The following is a 22,025-nucleotide window of genomic DNA, read 5'->3' on the forward strand; positions in this document are numbered from 1 at the left end:
TTGCAGGATCAAATGGAAGGTATAGCCTGAGTTCTTTGAGGGTTCTCCATACTTCCTTCCAAAAAGGTTGTATTAGTTTGCAGTCCCACCAGGAATGTAAAAGTGTTCCTTTCTCTCCACATCTAAAAAACCTCGTATAGCTAAAGTAGTTCTTAGTAATAAAAACAAAGCTGGCGGCATCAGCATACCAGACCTTAGGCTGTACTACAAAGCCATAGTGGTCAAGACAGCATGGTACTGGCACAAAAATGGAGACATAGACATTTGGAATTGAATAGAAAACCAGGAAATGAAACTAACATCTTACAGCCACCTAATCTTCGATAAACCAAACAAGAACATACACTGGGGAAAAGAATCCCTATTCAATAAATAGTGCTGGGAGAACTGTATAACCACATGTAAAAAACTGAAACTGGATCCACACCTTTCTCCACTCATAAAAATTGACTCAAGATGGATAAAGGACCTAATTTTTTTTTTTGTTTTTCAGGTAGCAAGCTTTATTGGGAAAGGTCAAAGCTCAGGAGCTGGGTGCTCCAGAGGTTGCTGGGTCCTGGGCCATAGGAGCTGCCATTGCAGCAGCTTTTGCCTCCTTCTTTCGTCTTTGTTTTTCCTCTTTGAGGCACTTGCACTGCTGCTTCTCTAGGTCCTATAGCAGCTCTTGGAAGCGGGTGCTCCTTGGGTCCACATGGTAGCTCAGATGCTCCTAGGCCTCAACCTGGAGCTGGTCCCTTCTCTCCTTGTCTGCCTGTGCCTTCTCTCAGCGCTCCTGCTGCTGCTGCTGCCAGTTCTCAATTATCTGTGGCATCTTGGCCACACATCTGCAACATACTGCTCTCTGGCCCGAAGCTTCTTCTCCTGGGCTAGCTGCTGCACCCTCAGTGACTCCTGCATGGCCCCCAGGCTCAGGTACCACTCATGCTCTTTGGCCTCCAGCTCCCACAGTTTCTCTTGCTATGGCCACAGTGACTCCAGGGAGACCCCAGAGGCTGTGCCATAATGCCCGAACTGCTTGGCCGCATGGCGCAGACCTAAATGCCACCAAGGGGTCGATGGGTCCTCTGAGTCTGGCCAGCAGGGCCCAGGAGAGTGTCGTGGGGGTGGCAGCACCTGGTAGCCATGGGAGCCCAGGCCCAGGGTTGCTGCCAGCCCAAGCAGGCCATGCATCGGTCGCATGGGTGCTGCCATATTGACTGTCGGAATCACGACCTAAATTTAAGGCATTAAACTATAAAAATCCTCAAAGAAATCGTAGGAAAAACACTTGATGATATGGGGAAAGATTTCATGAAGAAGACTGCCATGGCAATTGCAACAACAACAAAAATAAACAAATGGTACTTAATTAAACTGAAAAGCTTCTGTACAGCTAAGGAGACAACAACCAAAGCAAATGGACAATCTACAAAATGGAAAAGGATATTTGCATATTTTGAATCAGACCAAACCTTGATAACTAGAATCCATAGAGAACTCAAATTAATCCACATAAAAAAGTCAACAATCCCATATCTCAATGGGCAAGAGAGATAAATAGAAACTTCTATAAGAAGACAGAGGAATAGCGAACAAACATAAGAAAAAATGCTCATCATCCCTAATTATTAGAGAAATGCAAATCAAAACTACCCTGAGATACCCCAGTGAGGATGGCCCACATCACAAAATATGCTCACTTTTTGTTATATCAACCTCCTTTCACCTTTGTTTCACAGATCTACGTTGTCTTGTATTTTATTGAACACATGGCAGATGCTCCCTAAAATTTAGTTCTGTTTCTGTTATTGATTTTTTTTTTCAAAAGTGAGCCCTTTCTCTGCATTTTAAGTGTTGTTTTATTCTCTGTCATTATTGCTGAATCTTTTCATAGACACTTTTTTTCTGTATAGTTGTCCCTGGATTAAGAGAGGTGAAGGTCAGCTGGGGTTTTTCCACAGAGTGGGAGGTTGTCCTGGGTTCTCTTCTCTATCTGCCAGGATGTTGCTCAGGGCTTCTGCTTAGCTCATAAGCTGGAAAGACAGGAGCAGAAGTCAATTTCTAGTACCTCTCATGCATCTAAAAGGTGTTTTAGTTCTGTGTCATTTCTCCTCCAGATTTTTTTTGAAGCCACTTGGCTAGAGACTTGCTTTCTATTTACAGCTTCTTGTTGGTCAGAGCTTCACAAGAATATGCAAAAGTCAGTGCCCAGGATCTGCCTGGTATCAAAGACACTACATCTGGGAGAAGCCTCCCGACTGCTGCCATCCTCCTAATAGTGGCACAAAGCCTGGGACTTTCCAGTGCAGCTTACTTGCAGTGCCGAGTGGGATTCCGAGGGGTGCTTTCCCTGGGGTCACTGCTCCTATTCTGGCCAGGGAGTACTGGCCATTCCCTGCCCCCCAAATCACAAGATGATAGGAGGTGTCTGTGACTCACTTGATTCACTCAATATTGAGCTTTCCCAAGGGTGGGAATTGTTAACAATAGTGTATATAAATTCATAGTTCACATAATATCCTTAGTGATTTCAATTGTTTTTTGACTGACTATAATTAGGTTTTAGTTTATAAAGTTAGCACAGGAGGCATTTATACTAGAAAAGGAGGTTTTCTTAGAAAAGGGGGAAATATCAGCTCATTTTCATGTTTCTTCATCCTTGTGTTATTATCATTTTATTTCATCTGCCACTTCTTTCAGGAATTTTTTAAAACTACATGTCTATTTTGTAAAGTTTGTCTTAGTTAAATCTAGGTCATGAGTATACAATACAATTAGCTGGAGATCCATGAATCACCCCTTGGGAGACCACTGCCCTAGCGTATGCTTTGAAGTTTTTTTGCTTTTGTTTTCTGGGAAGAATTTGAATGATAAAAATTTTGAACCTATTGACACTTGAGATTATCTTTGTTTGCTTCACATATACTTGGTAACTTTACTGGATGTAGATGTAAATATCTTGAATTTGGCATATTATCCTAAAAAATTGGTACTGTTGTTGAATTGCTTTCTGGTGTTTGGCATGGTAGATGTCTATGGCCAGTTTAAATTTCTGTTACTTTGTAAGTAATATGTTTTATTTTCTCAAAAGTCCTCAAGTTTTTTCTTTATTCTTTGAAATAAAAAATTACAATAGCCTATGTTGGATGTTTTCTTTTATTTTTTTCTGGTTTTATTTGGTCTCTTTTCATTTGCTTACACAAATTTTACTTTAGCCTATAAAGATGTGTTTGATTAAAGATGCTTCCGTTGTGGATTTCTTATGGAAGCCCTAATGTTGGGAGATCAGATCTTCTATTAGCCTTTTATTTTCTTTTAATCATTTTTTCAGCTCTGTTCTTTACTAGTAGTTTTCAAGAATTGAGATGGCTCCTGTCAGAGATTCATGCAATTCTTGGAGAGTCTTTAATAACCAAATAAAGGGAGAAATCTTTTAAAAAATGTAAATATAATCTCATTTTGCTTAGCCAGTGGAGAGTTCAGACAGCCTTGGAGGTATCTGGTCCCTTTGAAATGAGAGTCAGGACTGGATGCAGACCTGTCAGGAATCTGCTCTGCTAAAAAGCTTCCGATCCTTATTTGGAACAGCAGTCCGGACTTGCGCTGCTGTCTCTGTTCTTTGGCAAGCTGGCTATGCAGCATGTGTGGGTGACTGATAAGTCCTTCCATGCCAAATCCTCCCTGTCCTGTGCTCTGTCTGAACTCCATAGCACTGCCTCGTGCTGCTAATGGCATCACACGGCTGGCCTTTACCCCCAAGCCAATTCTGAAATCTGTGTGGATTTTGTTTCATATTTTGCTTTTTTATGTTAGACATTCATAAGTCAGATAGAGACTATTCTTAGTCTAATCTCATTTGTCTTTTGCATTATTGAAATTCCTGGAAAGTTTTATATAGCTGACCCTCTTGCTCACTTTTAAAGATCCATCGGGATGTTTTTTTTATTCTTTATTGTTGATAATGCTTTACTACCTCCAATTAGAACAAAAAAAGATAAACATTTGAGAGAAAGCAAATTATTGATAATTTAGGAACTCATAAAGATGAGATAAGTAGAAAGTTTTGAAGGTGGTCAGTGCTTGGTTGACAAAAAAAATTTTATTCTTGCTTTAAAGTGATAGAAATATATGCATTTGTTTTATAACCTGCTCTTTTGGCCCCATGATTATTTTCTTTTGGCTGTATTCTAATAAACAAGGACATTCAGTGACTGGAAAATGTATCACCATAATTATAGGGTTATTCTTTGTTTTCTCTATTCAAATAAAATTATATTTTTTCCCCCTAGGTTACGGTCTTTGGTCAAACAATTAGAGAGAGGGGAGGCTTCCGTGGTAGATCTTAAGAAGAATTTGGAATATGCAGCCACAGTGCTTGAATCTGTATACATTGATGAAACCAGGTAAGCTAAAAAATGACAAGTGATAACAATAGTGATGATAAATTTTCTGTTAAATAGCTTTTCTGAAATTGTCCCCCATGGCACATACAAGGTAACCTTAAAATTAAATTAGTAGTCTTAGACCTTTAGTGTCCACAGATAAGTGGGATAGATTTGGACTTAATCTCTGTACCTCTTCATTAATAAAAGGAGCTAACAGGACATATTTCATATGGCCATTATAACAATAACATGAGCTAATGTAAGAGAAGAAAAAGTTACTTTTAAAAATCTGGTAAGATTTTTTTTAATCAAACACAGAGTTCCATTCTAACTATTGCATGCTGTTAGTGTTAGTCTAAAAATTGTGTTGGTTTCTTTTTTAAATTCACAATATCCATCAGTAAACAGAGGTTCCTAAAGTGATGGGGGAGCATTTATTCTCTTCAGCGCCTAGCATTCCTTCTTCAATCTTATGTGTGTTACTGATTTTCTTTAATAGACTTTTTTCACTTGAATTATCTAAAAGTATTCATGTAGTTCCAGTTACTAAATGCATTTGAAAGTAACAAAATTGCTTTTCTTCTGAAAAATGTTGAATGTGAAAGTTTTGGGTATTTTTTTTCTTAATTCAGATGGCCTTCTCTGTCAGTATGTCTTACTTTTCTTTGCCAAATTCCAACCTGAAAGTATTTCTCTGTTATCTAAAGATTATATGTTGGTTTTTTTGTGTGTGTGTGTGCACACGCATAATATGCTTCATTCCCAATTTAAGGAAATTTGATATCACAGTTTTTCCCAAATGTTATGTTTTATTCCCTTTCCCCTAATCAATGCATCTAAAGGTGTGGGAGAACCCAAACACCTTTCGTTGATATCTAATATCATTATTTATTTTTAGCTGAGCTTAATTGAAGTATAGAATATAATTTTAGGGTTTATTATAGCATTACTACTTACATTCCTTTCTAGTGGTCTGACCTATGAATAAATTTGAAGCATCAGCTAAAACCTATTAGATAACTTAAATCATTGTGTTCAAATAAAAAGACTGCATTATTTTGAAAATTTTGCTTGAATTTAGACATTTAAATTTCTGTAACATCCAATCAAACTAGAAAGCATATCAAATGACATCACTTTTGATCATTACTTTATAAGACTAGATTGCTGTGATTTGAGTAACACTTTGCTAATTCTTTAAGTGTCCATTTTTTTTAACAAAATAATGCCACATGTTCTATTTGTGAAATAATTTGAGGCTTCTTGTGAGCATATTTTTAAATATAAGGTTTAAATTCCATTCAAATTTCATAAACCTTGTAAGAAAAAAGATACTGGGTGCCCTTGAATGCAGTGGATCTGCCATTTATGGAGCCTATGAGGAGTGTATTTGACTCCCTGATCCCTTTTGTTCCTTTGTCCCTTTGAACCATCTGGTAGAGAGAGCCACCCTGAAACACAAATGGTGAGGGTTCACAAGTCTTACCAAAAAGGTGTTGTATTTCTTGTGGGCGATTTAATTTGGTTTCTTTGCATCTGCATGCAGGTGAGGTAGAAAGGAGCAGCTTCTTTGAATAGAGAGCTCTAACTTCAGATTTAATCTCTGTCCTGGTTCCATTTCTTGTATTCAGGCGACTCCTGGATACGGAAGATGAGCTTAGTGACATTCAGTCGGATGCAGTGCCTTCTGAGGTCCGAGACTGGCTGGCCTCCACCTTCACTCGGCAAATGGGGATGATGCTGCGGAGGAGCGAGGAGAAGCCCAGGTTCAAGAGCATCGTCCATGCAGTGCAGGCTGGGATATTTGTGGAAAGGTGAAGACATCACTTAATGTCATTCAGTGACCCCAGCACCAAAAGAAATCTGCTTGGATATAGTTTTGACATTTTTATAAATACTGAAATTTATATAGTAATAGAAATAGTCCTGAATGAGAGATAACAAAAACATATCTGTTGTAATCTTTGTAACATCATTAGGACAAACTTTGTTTTTGCTCAGAATTCTTTTGGTCAAGCAGGGAAGATTAGTTCTGTAAGTTTTAGAGAAGGAAATCATCCAATTCATTGACCTTTGAACTGTATGGATGCTGTTTACATTTGGAGTAGGTCAGGGATTCTTTGAGGTTGCTGACCCAAGAAGGATAGTTTATTTAAGAGGTTCAAGTTCCGGGCGGCGCCTGTGGCTCAGTGAGTAGGGCGCCGGCCCCATATGCCGAGGGTGGTGGGTTCAAACCCAGCCCCGGCCAAACTGCAACCAAAAAATAGCCGGGCGTTGTGGCGGGTGCCTGTAGTCCCAGCTGCTCGGGAGGCTGAGGCAAGAGAATCGCTTAAGCCCAGGAGTTAGAGGTTGCTGTGAGCCGTGTGACGCCACGGCACTCTACCCGAGGGCGGTACAGTGAGACTCTGTCTCTACAAAAAAAAAAAAAAAAAAAAAATGGAAAGAAAAAAAAGTAAAAAAAAAAAAAAAAAAAAGAGGTTCAAGTTCCCCATGACCCTTCAGTTTTATTAGACCCTTCATTTTATTCTTTGAAATCAAATTACCTACCCTTTATCCAAACATAGATTCTAGAAATGGATATATTTTTCCTACAATCTTTATTTTACAATTGTATGTTTGTTTGTTTTTTATAATTGTATCTTTTAGAAATGTCACAGTGAGTTCAAAGTTATGGAACATTTTTCCTTCTTGTTTAGAACAGTTCTTTTTTTTTTTTTTTTCCAGAGTTTCACTTTGTTGTCCTCCATAGAGTGCTGTAGCATCATAGCTCACAGCAATCTCAAACTCTTGGGCTCAAGCATTTCTCTTGCCTCAGCCTCTGGAGTAGCTGGGACTACAGGCGCCCACCACAAACCTGGCTATTTTTTTTAGATGGTATCTTGCTCTTGCTCAGGCAATCCACCCGCCTCGGCCTTCCAGAGTGCTAGGGTTATAGGCATGAGCTACCACACCCAGCCCATGTTTTGGACAGTTCTAAAGAACAAGCTTTTCTAAGTGTGTTGCCCATAGGAGCACTTCATTCAGGTTAAATTCCTACACTGCATATTTCCCAGGCTGTACTATATAATTCACTCTGGCAAAAGGGTGACCCATTTAATAATTTGATTTCCAATATGGGGCACATAAAGTTAATTTTCTTCCCAGTGGTTCACATATTTGAGATTCCTTTAATTTCTTTTGAATTTAGCACCTAGACTACTTGAATAACTATGAAAAATGTCAAAGAAGATTTTAAGTTCTTTGAGTCACCAGGCAGCATGACTTCTCACTTGTCAATACTTATTATAAGTCTGTAGACTGCTAGTCCTTCTTTGTAAGATATCACATTGCATTTTTCCATTGTGATTTTACAGAATGTATAGACGAACTTCAAACATGGTTGGACTGAGCTACCCACCAGCTGTTATTGAAGCATTAAAGGTAATACCAACGAGATTTTATAATGTACATGACACCTTGCAAAAGTTACAAAAGTTTATTGTTAGAAAATAAGTCTTTGCAGTTCTTTTTCTGACTTTATTCTGTTATCGTTTTCTTATCTGTTCTAGCGGTATCACTAGCTTTTCAGCCTTCCTAGTCTAATTTTTTTGAAAAGAAAACTCTGTGTGTATTTTATTTTATTTCTATTCCTCTAAAGTAGTTTAAGTTTTACACAGTGCCCTGGCATTAGGAGATTCATCTGATGTTGGCCATAGGAGATCAAATATAATATGGCTACATGCATTCAACATTGGCAGGATCTTTAATGATTGTAATTTTGCCATTACTTACTCCAAGTCCATTTTCTTGATGAAAAAACAAGATTTAGTGAGATTTTTTTAAAAGACAGAGTTATTTAAAAACAGAACTAAGTCCTGGTACCAGAGTCTCCAGAACACAATAAGATCTCAGAAACATTTTACTACATGAGTGCATAGTCCCTGAGCCCTTGTACCCTCTATATGTCCTTCCGTTGTCCTAAGACTCTGACTGAGCCAAATGTTTCATTGGGAGTCATGCAGATGTTTGGGTTTAAATGGGCTAAATCCTACAGAATTAGTCCCAATCAGGCAAGCCCTTGGAATTGCATCTCTACAAGCCCCCAAATGAATGCCTGATCCAGTGGCCTGAGGGTATTTGAGGTGTGTGGTATCTTATTTGGCTTCTGGATTCCAAGGTGGGGCTTGCTGGGGCCCTGGATCACTGGGCTGGTTGATACTGTGTGGTGTCTACACATGGAGTTGGTCCATTTGCTCAAGGACATTGTAGCATTTTGACTTTGGCTATTTTTCTCTGAAACATGAAAAATGCATTATGTGATGATATTTTTAGGAGATAGATTACCTATTCATGGAATTGGGGTAGGACTGCTTTTTGATTAATTTAATGGCTTGTCTCAGAGACATTCACTAGCTGAATTTGCAAGACCTTATATGTATAGATTCTAATTTCTCCTTTTTCTACCTCTACCTTTTCTATCTATTAAGAATTCATTTAAAAAAAAAGAAAATTTATCTTAAGAGCAGAAAGGATACTCTGGAAAGGCACAACATGAAGATAATTGTTTCTCTTGCTCTTTTTTAATCTCTGTGCTGATGTGGGGATCACATCAGTGTAATCTACGGGGATATTCCCCATTTGGATCAGTGAAAACACTTTGTGAGAGCTGATGTTTCATAGCATCTACTATGAAGTTGCATCGATTTCTATAACTAAACCTGAAATGTTCAATGAGAGTCTTAGAAACATTAAAAGCATCTTTTGTCCTTAATTTCTTCCTTTATCATGAACGTAAATACAAGTGGGTATACTGGTAGTGAGACATTTATGAAAATGTTTCTTCTAAATTGAAGTCCCTTTTTTGCAGAATAACTGAAAAATGTGAAACCACCTGTGATGTGCATGAATTTATTTTATACTTAGGGGGAAAAAATCTCAAATACACGCCTGTTGCATTTAGGAAAGGTACTTAGATTATTGAGACAAGGAGTAAGTACTAGTTCTCTAAATTGCTATATTTCTCTGCATCTATGGGGATAGGTGCATTAAGGCTAAAGCTTCTGTTTCTCTGGGCCTTGTCACCTCTTTACTGGGGAATTTCAAAGCTTTTTTATGATGTAATATTTTTCTACTTTCCCGGACTCTGGTTTTATTTGCAGTGAGTTAGAAAGAACACAGAGATAGATTCTTTTTTTTTCTTCTTCCTTTATGTAGTACCTGTTAGAAAAATTATTATTTCCACTTCATTTCCAGCAGTTCATATGGAATCACTACTATTCTTTTCTATTATAGAAAATTTCCCCATAGACCAAGAGAATATAATTCACCAAGATAACCATTATGCTACTGTCATGTTAACCTTTGTGGTTAATGTAAGAACATGGCATAAAGTGACAATTAAGTAAGAGACTAATTAACCACTACCAATCTCTAAATTTGAAATGTGTTGCACTACATTCTTTTCATTTTTTCCATTATATACATATATACATGCACACACATATATAAAAGCTTCTAATTTAAGGCATTTGTCTTCTGAAGTGAGTCAGTTGGAAATGTAGATGTGGTGCTCTTAGAAGGGCATCTGTCTGTCCCGTGACTCAGGAAGCACACCTTGGATAGACTCCAGGTTTAAAATGGGAGGAGGTTCAGGCTTCCTTTAAGTTAGACTAACGGGAAGTTTATGTAGTTTTCTCCATGAGAATTTTCATGGACAAAATTATGTAAAAGAGAAAGAATGGTTTAAGGCAGTTAAACTGAGTGCTGATAAAAATGCAGATTCCATCCCACACACAGTATTCTTTGGTATCTCCCACCTGAGAATGAGTGAGCCCCTCAAGTGGTTCTGAAAAACATTAAAATTTAAGAATCACAGTTGACCTTTCCCTAAAATGAGGGGCCAGAGAGGACATTCATTTTACTGTTTCTACTTACTCATTCTTCAGAATGATATTCAGAATAAATCTTTTTGCTATAATGAGATCTTCATTTTCAGTGGTAATAGAAAATGTGCTCAGCCCTTGCAGCTACTTCTTTTATCATTTTAACAGAGGTGCAATGATTGAGTACCAAAGCGAGTTACCAAGAAGTGTGAATTGAAACAATTCATTTGAAACCCTTGGAAAAGTTTGATGTTCCCTATATATAATTCAATTTCCCCCCAAACCTGTTCCCTTGGCATTCATGAGAGAGACCCTTGATGACCTTGGGAGGAATTTGTTGTTTAGAACATTTGGAGAGGGACAAGACTGGGATGGATGAATCATGTTGGGATGCTGTGAGGGCTGGAGTAAAAGTCAGTCATGAAAGCCAAGGTTTCCACCAGGTACTAATCTGACAGGTACTTGCCTGTCCTCAGTGTGGTCTCACATGGATCCTTCTTGTCAAGCTCCACTCAATACACTTTATTTAACTATAGGAAGTGAGGCGGTTGATGTGATGAAAAACCAAACAACTATTGCTTTAGCTATTGGTTAAATGCACCTTTGTTTAACATATCTACAAGTAGTTGGTTGTGATAACTCAAAGGCCTCATCAGACTATATTTACATGATATTTATGGGCAAAGAAGACTTTAAACTTCATGGATGGTATATAAGGTTTGTGTTCAGTTTAGGTTTTTCCTTTTACTATTTTCAATAAAATGACATACAAATCGGAAGAGAAAATCTTAGGTTGGTGACTCCAGAAATGATAGCATTTTTCTGTGCTGTGAAGTGAATGCTTCCTTTCTCTTTATTTTCAGGCCAGCAGTTTAGATTGATGTGAGGTACTATTCTGTATTCCATATCATGTGTGTTTCTAAACATTTTTAAATGAGTTAAACTTCTCAACTGTAGACTTCAAGGAAGTGATTGGATGGTGTCAAGGGATTGGAGCAAAGTTAAGAGAGGGGAAGCACCTTAGGACGTTAAGAATTCAGTACCTGCAGGCTTCGTGGAAAGAGCCTGACTTTAAGTCATCCAAATTGTGTTTGGTTTCTGGTCCCACCTCTATCCCTAGCATTGACTCCTGATTGGTCTAAGGGAAATTAGGCAACTTATTGCTTTTTTCATCTGTAAAATAGGACCAATATTACCTATCACTTAGAGTTGTTTTCATGTCTATCACTAATCCTAATGTCTATCTTACAGTAGGCACTCAGTAAATTGTGTCTATCATTATTAGCAATAAGACTGTTTAATGTTGTAGCAGTAAATACCAGGTAGACTGCCAGATTGGGAAAAGTTTGAGAGTGGAAAGGGTGTTCAAGTATTGGGCTGTGAAACCTTAATGAGAGTTGTAGGCAGACCTGAAAATGGGGAGATTAGTGGATGTGTAAGCAACTGTGGGCTAATGTGTTCTTTCTCATACCCTGTTCTGCAGGATGTGGACAAGTGGTCCTTTGATGTCTTTTCTCTCAATGAGGCAAGTGGGGACCATGCACTGAAGTTTATTTTCTATGAATTACTCACACGCTATGATTTGATAAGCCGTTTCAAGGTTGGTACCTCATTAAAAAGAAAATTGTATAAAGTACACACATTTGTTCATCCTCATGTGACTTTTGGGCTAAGACCCTTTTAATAAAAAATGAAAACTATTCTGGGTGACTCAGGAAACATGGTTTGGGTAGCCATTGCTACAAATTCCTCTGCAGTAGGTACTTTTGATTATACCCTCATAGGTGGGTCGCATTGGCAGAGGAGAGGCTGGAGAAGCCTGATCAGACCCCTGTCTTCCTAGAAGTACAGCCTAAAGCCTGAAATAGCCAAGAAATAGCCAAGCATGGTCTCAGGCTCTGCCTGTGAACCTTGTTTCAATATGACTTTGTGTACTATTGACCACCACTGTCAGAGAGAGTAATGGAGACAAAGTGCGCATCTGCTGTCTCCATAAACTTCCCCCCCACCACCCCGTAGGGCTCATTCATACAAATACCCTCACTTATCGTCTATGACAGATCATTGGTATTTCCCAAGTATTCATGCTTCAGGTTAATTCTTCAACGTTAAAGAGCATGAATTCTTTCCAGTGTTCAACTGTCTCAGCCTTCTAATACTGCAGACTCTTGAGGTTGGGCTGATATTTAAGGGAACCTATGTGTTTATCCACCAGCATCTGTGGCATCCAGTTCCTCAGACTTCTCTCATCAGATGAATAAGCCTCTGGAAAATGCAGGTTTCTCCCTGTACAATGTATGATTTCTCTGAATTGCTTTCCTAAGGACTGTGTATTTGCGAATGCATTTCTTACATGACCACATATATGAAGGTCCTTAGGTCCTTAATTTTCTTTGCATCAGAAACCTGCATGAAAATCTAGTAGATAGTGGAGACCATTTCCTTAGAACAGAGTTCCTGTGCATGTATACACACAGCCATCACAGTGGTTCGTGGATATCCAAAGAACAATCAGGGAACTCAAGTTCATTAGTTGATCATTCTTTTTTAAAATGATAATGAATTTATAGCTGACCTCTAAAAGGCCATATTTAAAGTTTAAAAAAATCTACAAATGGCAAGCATGGGAAGATATGCTCAAGGAAGAACAGGTTATGGAATCTCAGAAAAATTTTCTTGATTTTTTTTTTCCATTGCTAATACAATTATTAATTTCCAGAACACACATCCTTGCCTTTCCCTCCAGTCTTATCTTGCGTAATTTACCCTGAACCATGGAATTGATGCAGAAAACTAACACAATGATCATTTCCAGAATGCCCCTACTTTGTGGTTGTATTTTGCAATTGTTCTTTATTTTCTGCTACATAGAAAATAGGTACTATATGTATTTTGGGTGGAAAAACACTAGGCTAACTGGAATATTATTCTGAGTTACTGGTAGTCAAAGGCTCAAGTCTTTTATTTCTCAAAAAATGAATAAGCACTTATTGTGCAACATATTTTTTGTGGGGAAACAAAGTACACAAAGATTAACACAAGCTTCTACCAATATTGAAGGAAATACTCATTTCCTAAACACCATGCCCTTTAAAGGAATTGGTTGTATGAATCGGACACATGAAACAAAATTACTAAAATTATAACTAAAATGTAATAGTCTGTTATTTATGGGAACAGGAACTAACACTGATCTTATGTTTATTACTTGAAACTTATTATTTGTGACTTACAGTTTGGAAAGACTCATTCCACTCATATTACACTATAAATGGTAAATGATTCCACACACTGGTACTAATTATTCACAATGTTGTTTGGTATCCTGTGTAGCATCTCTTTTTCCTTGGGGCTGAGGAGAAGATATTTAAAGATGAGGACAAGGAAATACAAAAAAATTAGCACAGTCACCAATAACTTAGTTTTCTACATACACATCAAAAATCATTAATTTACATGTAAATAAAGCTAAATGTTTTCGAGATGATTCTGTATCATTTCCCAGGGATTCTGAACTGAGAGAGAAAGAACAATTTGCAAGGCAGATTATTCCTCACCTAGGAACTTCCTGTTGGATTTTTCAAATTATCTGATGATTTCTTCAGTGATTTTTGTTAGCTATAAAAAGTTCTAATTTTCTCATGTGATCCATCCTCCAGATACGATCAGTCTAGTGCCTTAGATTTTCGCTTGTTCTCTTACAGCAGCTGAATCATGAGTTAATTAACCTCACTGCTCTCTTTCAGATCCCCATTTCTGCACTTGTTTCATTTGTGGAGGCTCTGGAAGTGGGATACAGCAAACATAAAAATCCTTACCATAATTTAATGCATGCCGCTGACGTCACGCAGACTGTGCATTACCTCCTTTATAAGACAGGAGTAGCGGTAAGTGCCGATAGAAATCAGATTACACAAAAAATGGGAGGATGATTTTTTTTTTATGGAAATATTATTTTATTTAAATGCTTTTTTTCTTTTCTTTTTTTTTTATTGTTGGGGATTCATTGAGGGTACAATGATTTTTTAATGGTGGATATTCCAACTGGGATGAGGTCGAGCCCAGGAAGAGTGGATTATTTTGTGGACTCCCTGTTCCCCAAGAGTTGTCTAACCAACATGGAACATCTTTGGGATCCCTCTGAAGTTTTCTTCACCTTGGGCTCGATCAAATAGATACCTGGTAATAACTTATAACCTCGTGAGGTTATGGCAATTAGAATATAATTACTATAACTAGATATGTATTTTTAGATATCGAGAGTGGTACTATTCATCTCTTGGTATAATCAAATAACAATGTTATTGTATACATAGTCATACATACTGAAATTATATGGAACGTACTTGGCAACTGTGTTATACAAAGTTAGCTTTTGGTTTAAAGCTCTAGATCTTTTTCATAGGAAGTATGGTTATGCACCTTCTATTTGTGTGCAGTTGATAATTTTGGACCTAAGTGTCAGTCTTTTACTTCTAACCATTTGAATTTTTTCTTGCTACTTTTGAACCAATACTTCAGCTCTTTAGATTTTTTTAAAATTTCTGTTCTGTAATCCATTGTGTAAACTTACCTGCTCAACTTGCTATCTGCGTTTTTGCCTTCTTTGCTTTAATACAAGCCATTCATTTAAAAAGATGTAGAGGCTTTCTGTCTAATAATATCCTATCTTACCACTGGGGGGGGGGGAAAGATGTAGCTGTTAGTGACAAAAACAGGTCTCTATGACTTTTTACTTTAAGATCTTCTTTATAAATGAATCAGAATAGACATTCTTTGGTCATCATTTAGCCCATAAATCCAGAGCATGTTGTTATCTTTTCTACCAGGACATGTTGAAAGGCTTGGTTTAAAAGCTCACTGAATTAAAAATGAAATATGGTGGGAGGAGTGAGGGTTTTGGAGCTAGAGACAGTGGCTATAATTCCCTGTTTAATTGCTTATTAGAGTTTGTGAACTATGATAAATTACTTGACTCTGTGGGCCAAGATGTCCTCATTTTTAAAATGGTAAAAAATATTTCACTTTGTAGTAGTGCTCTGATTGCTAGGAATAAAATATCAAGAATATTAAGTACTCTACCTCATAAAGGAAGTTCAACAATTAGGAATTGTTCTTAAAACAGTGCATGATTTTCTCAAAATTTATGACCATTTTTCAGTTCTTCTTCACTATAAAGCTGATTTCTTAAACATTTTATTTAAAAAGCAATTCTTCAAATTATAGAAGACTAGCGGGAACCTTTTTGACTTCTTAGAACAAACGTCCTACTTAATGGTGATACTGTGAATACATAGAGGAAGATAGGGATGCCCACATTAATATTGCTACTGGGCATTTTTCTGGAGGTCTCAGCCAGTGAAATATGATGTCTAAAAAAGTTCGAAGAAGGAGTCTGTGAAATCCTGTGATCATCTCTTTAGCACATCAATAAAACAGCTATAAGTTATTAGATCAAGTAAGTGACCTCAGTAGGGTATGGATAGAAAAGCTGTCTGAAAATTAACAAGTATAATAAAAAAACATACATTCCAGCAATTAAAAAAGATTTATTAATTACCTATAAATAAAATGATAAAAGGAAACTGTAAAACTAAATTAAAGGGGGAAAAAAGTTTAAATAAGCAGGGAAATATCATTATGTTTTTAATGTGAAGCTTCAGTGCTATGTAGATATCAATTTTCCTCAAAATAAGCTATAAACATAAAATAATACCAATCAAAATTCCAACGGAATTTAACATGAAACATCTGAATCTGAAATTCATGTAAAATAAGTAGTTATCTACCTTAGAAGAGCCAGTTTTGGGGAAAAACAATGTGTGTGGAGAGGATAATTTTTTATTAGATATTAAAGTATCTACTAAAGCTGTTGTAATAAAAATATGTGCTGTTTGTGAAAAAATAAATACAACATAACAATATAATTGATTAGAGTTTCAAAAAATAAAGACAAATATCTATTTGACACATATGTGCTGGGTACTTTATTTCAGGGTGCTTTAGACAGAATGTTTATAATCCCCCCAAATTCCCATGTTGAAATCCTAATGCCCAATATAATGTGATGGTATTAGGAGGTGGGGCTTTTGGGAAGGGATTAGGTCATAGGGTGGAACCCTCATTGAGGGGATTTGTGCCTTTATAAAAAGACCCTGGAGAGCTCCCTCCCCCCCCTGCCATGTGAGGACACAGTGAGAAGATGGCCCTTTCATCTAAACACCAGGAAGCAGGCCCTCATGAAACACTAAATCTTCTAGTGATCTTAAACTTTCCAGTTGCCAGAACTGTGAGAAATAAATTTCTGTTCTTTATAAGTCACCAGTCTGTGTATTCAGTTATAGCCATCTGAAATGACTAAGACTCAGGGTGAGACCATGTCAGTATGCTTGTGAAACTTAGTTACAGGTGAAAGAAACCAATGAAAAATAAACAAGAACGTAGTATTAATACTCTGCAGAGAATTAAAATAGAACACCTACATGAGAAAACATGGCCATTTTATTATATAGTTAGGAAAGGCTTCTCTCCAGAGATAATATTTAAGCTGAGGTAGTTGTGATTTTTTTTTGGCTTTAGCCATGCTAAGAGCTGAGAACAGTGTGTCAATGGAGTTGGTGCAGAGTAAGTACAAAGGTCCCCATGAGAGAGTGGCTTTGCTATGTCTATTCAGGGAGCAGAAATGAAGCAAGCTTGGTAGGAGCAGCACCTGTTAGAAGAGTCCTGCACAGATTTAGTAAGGAGAGGATGGAAGTCTAGACAAGGAATAGCAGTGCTGAGATGATAAAAAGAAAATTCTACTTCTGAGGTAGAGTCAAGAGGATTGTGGGCAGTGGATAGGATTTGGAATGTTGAAGTGAGAAATTGAGATTTTTGTTTTACGAACATGGCTAACTAGAAGGGGAGCCAAGAGTTCTCATTTAGACATGTTGAGTTTAAGATACCTACTAGGCCCCACCACACAGAGATGCCAAGCAGAATGGAAACAAATGGACTCTGGAGTTCTAGGATAGGTCAAGGATGAGCATGTAGATCAGGTAGTGAAGGGCATGTGGGTGTTATAGAAAGACATGGAACCAGTTGAGATTGTCTAAAGGAGAGTGTGAACAGAGAAGTAGAAGGAGCTCTGAGTGAGTCCTGGGGCCCTCCAGAGTTTTGAAATGAAGGCAATGAATTAGAGCCAACTATACATACTCAAAAAGAATGGCCATTGGCATTGGAGTTTCAGCCAAGAGAGTGTGGGGTCATTGAAGCCAAGGAAAGAAAGTGCTTCATGAAGAGAGCGTTGCACAGTATGGGGAATGCCAAAGGCCAAGAAAGATAAGGATGAAGAAGTGACCATTGGCTTTGACAGCATGGAAGTCATTGTGGCCCTTGACATGGCAGTCTTAGTGGCTTGGTGACAATGTGGCATTGACTGGAGCAGGGGTTCTCAAACTATGGCCTGTGGGCCACATGCGGCAGAGTGATTGTATTTGTTCCCATTTTGTTTTTTTACTTCTAAATGAGATATGTGCAGTGTGCATAGGAATTTGTTCATAGTTTTTTTTTTTAAACTATCATCCAGTCCTCCAACCATCTGAGAGACACTGAACTGGTCCCCTGTTTAAAAAGTTTGAGGACCCCTGGTCTGGAGTATAATGAAGAAAGAATTGCAAGTGAGAACACAAAGACATGCCTGCAAATGACAGCATTATAGGGAAAATTTGTTCAGAAAATGTTTTGGAGAAAGTCATACATTTAGAAAAAACAGAATGTTTTTGTTCTACTCCACATCATTCACCCCCAAAATCTGACACATGATTTAAAGAGGTAAGTACTAAAATAAAAATCTGATCATACTAGAAGAAAAGATAAAGATATAGAAAAGGAAAAGGAAAAGCCTTGGAAAAGGAAATTCTTTCTTAAATGTTAACACGGACTGAAAATGTTTATAGTTATACAATAAAATATTAATTATTTGGGTACATTAAAGTTAAAAACCTCTGTAGGATAAAAAGCATCATACACAAATTAATTAAGTAAGCATTTCGAGAAGTAGAGAGAGAGCATGGATTAGGATCTGTGTCTAGATTACATAAATAAATCAAGAAAATGATACAAAATCAGTTGAAAAATAGCAAAGAATATGAAGAGGCAATTAACTGGGTAGGTAATACATTTGATCAATGAAAGAAATGTGACAAGGTGCACAACCAGTTAGAATCCAATGGTTTATAAACTTAAAATACTAGTTTTATCTATTATATACATAGGGATAAAAATGTTGAATGTTTGATAATAGTAGCTATAAGTTTGGATTTAGAGGAGGTTTCTCAACCTCAGCACTGTTGATATTTGGGGACAGATAATTCTGTGTTGCCTGTCTATGCATTGTAAAATATTCAGCAGTATCCCTGACCTGTTAGATGCTAGTAGCACTACTCCTCACTCCAGTTACGACAACGAAAAATAGTTTACTTGCCAAGTAAACTATTGTGGGGTGGGGTAATTGCCCTAGGTTAAGAATCATTGATTTAGAGGTAATTATATTCTCATGTATGACTCTCAGGAGGGTAGATTGGTATAGTATTTTAAGAAAAAAAATATGCAGTAATTACTATAAGGAGAAATATACACATCAGTGCTCTATCACTTCCAAATGTGCCCCAGAAGGCGATGTTTGCAATAGTGAGAAAGTGCAAAGTATATATCAAACGGCAGGGAATTTAAGCTCTGGAGTACCACAGAGTGATTACAAATAATAAAATAGATTTGTTAGACTGAGATCGAAGATGTATTGTTAAATTTAAAAAGTTGTGGGAAAATATGTTCTATATGATGCATATTGCTCAGTCTGGCGCATTTTTTTTTTTCCTTTTGTGTTTTTTGGCCGGGGCTGGGTTTGAACCCACCACCTCCAGCTTATGGGGCCGGTGCTCTACTCCTTTGACCCACAGGTGCTGCCCACCAGTATAGCAGATTTATATGCACATAGATATTTATGAAACCTCTAAAAAGGTAAACACTAAACTGAAGATAGAGGTTACCTCTGGGGAGATTCTCATCCCAGAGTGGTGGTCGAAGGGAGCTTGTATCTGTTTGAACTTTTTTTTTATAATAAGAAAATATTCATTTATAGTCTCTGTAATTAAAAATAAATAAAACTTTTATAAAGAGAAAAATAGTACATGTTTTTTCCAGATGATTTGGAAAAGCACATTATTATAAAAAATATAAAGAAGATAGTGCTAAAAAGCATAAAGGAAAAATTATTTCTCTGTTATTTACCATTACCTTGGTAAAGTTTTTCACTATGATGATTTTAGGGGATTAGCTTCTCCCATGCATATATAAAGTCAGGATCACAGTATACATACTGTATAGACTTATTTTATCTTGTTTGATTCAGTTAATCATATATTATGTAATTTTCCTAGATCATTATATGTTCATTATAAGAAAATTTTAATAGTTGATCACTGGGACATCTTGTTGTTTAAACGGTTATTTTGTATTATTTCACCACTATAAATAATATTTTTGGTTATTCTCCTAGAATAACAATACTTCTCTTTAAAGCTTTTTTTTAACTTTTTATTTATAAACTTAAAATACTAGTTTTATCTATTATATACATAGGGATAAAAATGTTGAATGTTTGATAATAGTAGCTATAAGTTTGGATTTAGAGGAGGTTCTCAACCTCAGCACTGTTATGACATATGTAATCCAGACACTGGTAATACTAAACATTTTCCTTATGCGTATTAGCCACTTTTGTTCTCTTTGGTTATGACATTTATATTCTTGAGAACTCATTTTTCTGAAAAATGTTTGGGTATTCTTTATCAATATGTTTACTTGAGAACTTAATATTTTGCTGAAAAATGTTTGGGTATGCTTTATCAATAAGTTTACCTAGTGGCTTGCATGGATCAATAGTTAAATATCAGTAAATGTAGTTATTATTATTAAACATAAACAATAATGACTAACAAACCTTTGTTGTTTACATAAAATATTTTTAAATTTGCAATTGCCTTTTATTTTTATGACCTTGTACTAGACTTTCTTAAAAAAAATACATGTGGACGGGTGGCTCCTGTGGCTCAGTCAGTAAGGCGCCGGCCCCATATACCGAGGGTGGCGGGTTCAAACCCGGCCCTGGCTGAACTGTAACCAAAAAATAGCTGGGCGTTGTGGTGAGTGCCTGTAGTCCCAGCTACTCAGGAGGCTGAGGCAAGAGAATGGCTTAAGCCCAGGAGTTAGAGATTGCTGTGAACTGTGTGATGCCACGGCACTCTACTGAGGGCCATAAAGTGAGACTGTCTCTACAAAAAAAAAAAAAAAAAAATACATGTGGTAATATATTATAGGGAGAACATATCTTCCCTTCTCCTAAGGTTTTCTTTCATCTGGGGCATGTCCTTTAGGGTGGGCTACATTTTGCTGTGGAACCAAACAATCCCAAGATTTCAGTGGATTAAAAATAATATAGGTTTTTTTTTTACCCTTAGGGTAAGTTAAGGGATCTGCCTTGTATCATCCTCACTCCAGGGCTTAGGTTTATTAAAATACCTTTCTGAATCTTGTTAGTCATTATGGCAGAAAGTAAAGGGGCTCTGATATTCCTTTATCTGCACTTAAATTCTGCAGCTCAGAAACTGCCCATCACTTCCACTCACAACTCATTGCCCAAAATGATTTACATGTCTCCTGTCAATCATAAAGGGTCCAGAAAGTCAAGTCAGTGGTTCTGAACCTTCCTAATGCCACAATGTATTTTCATTGTTAAAAAGGGGTTGCGACCCACAGGTTGAGAACCGCTGGTCTAAGTGCTTAAAAAGACAAAAACCGGGCGGCGCCTGTGGCTCAGTTGGTAAGGCGCCGGCCCCATATACCGAGGGTGGCGGGTTCAAACCCGGCCCTGGCTGAACTGCAACCAAAAAATAGCTGGGCATTGTGGCTGGCGCCTGTAGTCCCAGCTACTCGGGAGGCTGAGGCAAGAGAATTGCTTAAGCCCAGGAGTTGGAGGTTGCTGTGAGCTGTGTGATGCCATGGCACTCTACTGAGGGCCATAAAGTGAGACTCTGTCTCTACAAAAAAAAAAAAAGAAGAAAATCACAAATTGTCTTTGAGTATTTCTTTGTCTGTTATCCTTTTGTCTGCTTCTCAGACTTCTCTTAGGCCTTCTGAATCCATCTTCACATCTTTTGGCTTCTTTCCTATTTTCCCGTATTTCAGTATTTTATTTATACCTTCTGAGAAATGTCTTCAACTTTATCTTCCAGATTACCAGTTTAACCTTCAAATATGTCCTTCTAATTATTCAATCAGCTCATTTAACATTTTTATTTTTAATTTTATTTATTTACTTTTTTTTTTAGAGACAGAATCTCACTCTGTCACCCTCAGTAGAGTACCATGGCATCATAGCTCACAGCAACCTCCAGCTCCTGGGCTTAGGTGATTCTCTTGCCTTAGCCTCCTGAGTAGCTGGGACTACAGATGTCTGCCACAATGCCCAGCTATTTTTTTGTTGCAGTTTGGCCGAGGCCGAGTTTGAACTCACCACCTTCAGTATATGGGACTGGCACCCTACTCACTGACCCACAGGCGCCACCCTCATTTTACATTTTTAGTTAGCAGTTTTTTAATTTTAGGAGCTCTTTTTTTGTTCTTGGAATACTCTATTCTCCTAGCAGTATTAGATAGTTATGAATATACTTATAACAAAAATTTTTTAAAATTCTTTTAAAAAATAGAATTATCTCTGTTAACTCATGGGAAGATATTCATTTGTTTAGAAAAGTCTTCC

At 37.2% G+C, this 22,025-nt stretch overlaps 1 protein-coding gene and 1 pseudogene across 3 annotated transcripts in view; one reads left to right on the plus strand and one right to left on the minus strand.

The window, feature by feature from the left end:
• The window catches only part of PDE1C (phosphodiesterase 1C), a 374,041-nt gene that overhangs the window by 226,228 nt on the left and 125,788 nt on the right, over positions 1-22,025 (plus strand). For all 3 annotated transcript variants that reach the window (XM_053609332.1, XM_053609330.1, XM_053609331.1), the window contains 5 exons: positions 4,269-4,382; positions 5,996-6,178; positions 7,718-7,784; positions 11,709-11,825; positions 13,972-14,112. In XM_053609332.1, coding sequence (XP_053465307.1) covers positions 4,269-4,382; positions 5,996-6,178; positions 7,718-7,784; positions 11,709-11,825; positions 13,972-14,112 — 622 coding nt within the window. The remainder of the gene's footprint in view (positions 1-4,268; positions 4,383-5,995; positions 6,179-7,717; positions 7,785-11,708; positions 11,826-13,971; positions 14,113-22,025) is intronic.
• Positions 524-1,191, minus strand: LOC128598673 (growth arrest and DNA damage-inducible proteins-interacting protein 1-like; annotated as a pseudogene).

This window comes from Nycticebus coucang, chromosome 11 (genome assembly GCF_027406575.1).
Source record: "Nycticebus coucang isolate mNycCou1 chromosome 11, mNycCou1.pri, whole genome shotgun sequence".
NCBI lineage: Eukaryota > Metazoa > Chordata > Mammalia > Primates > Lorisidae > Nycticebus > Nycticebus coucang.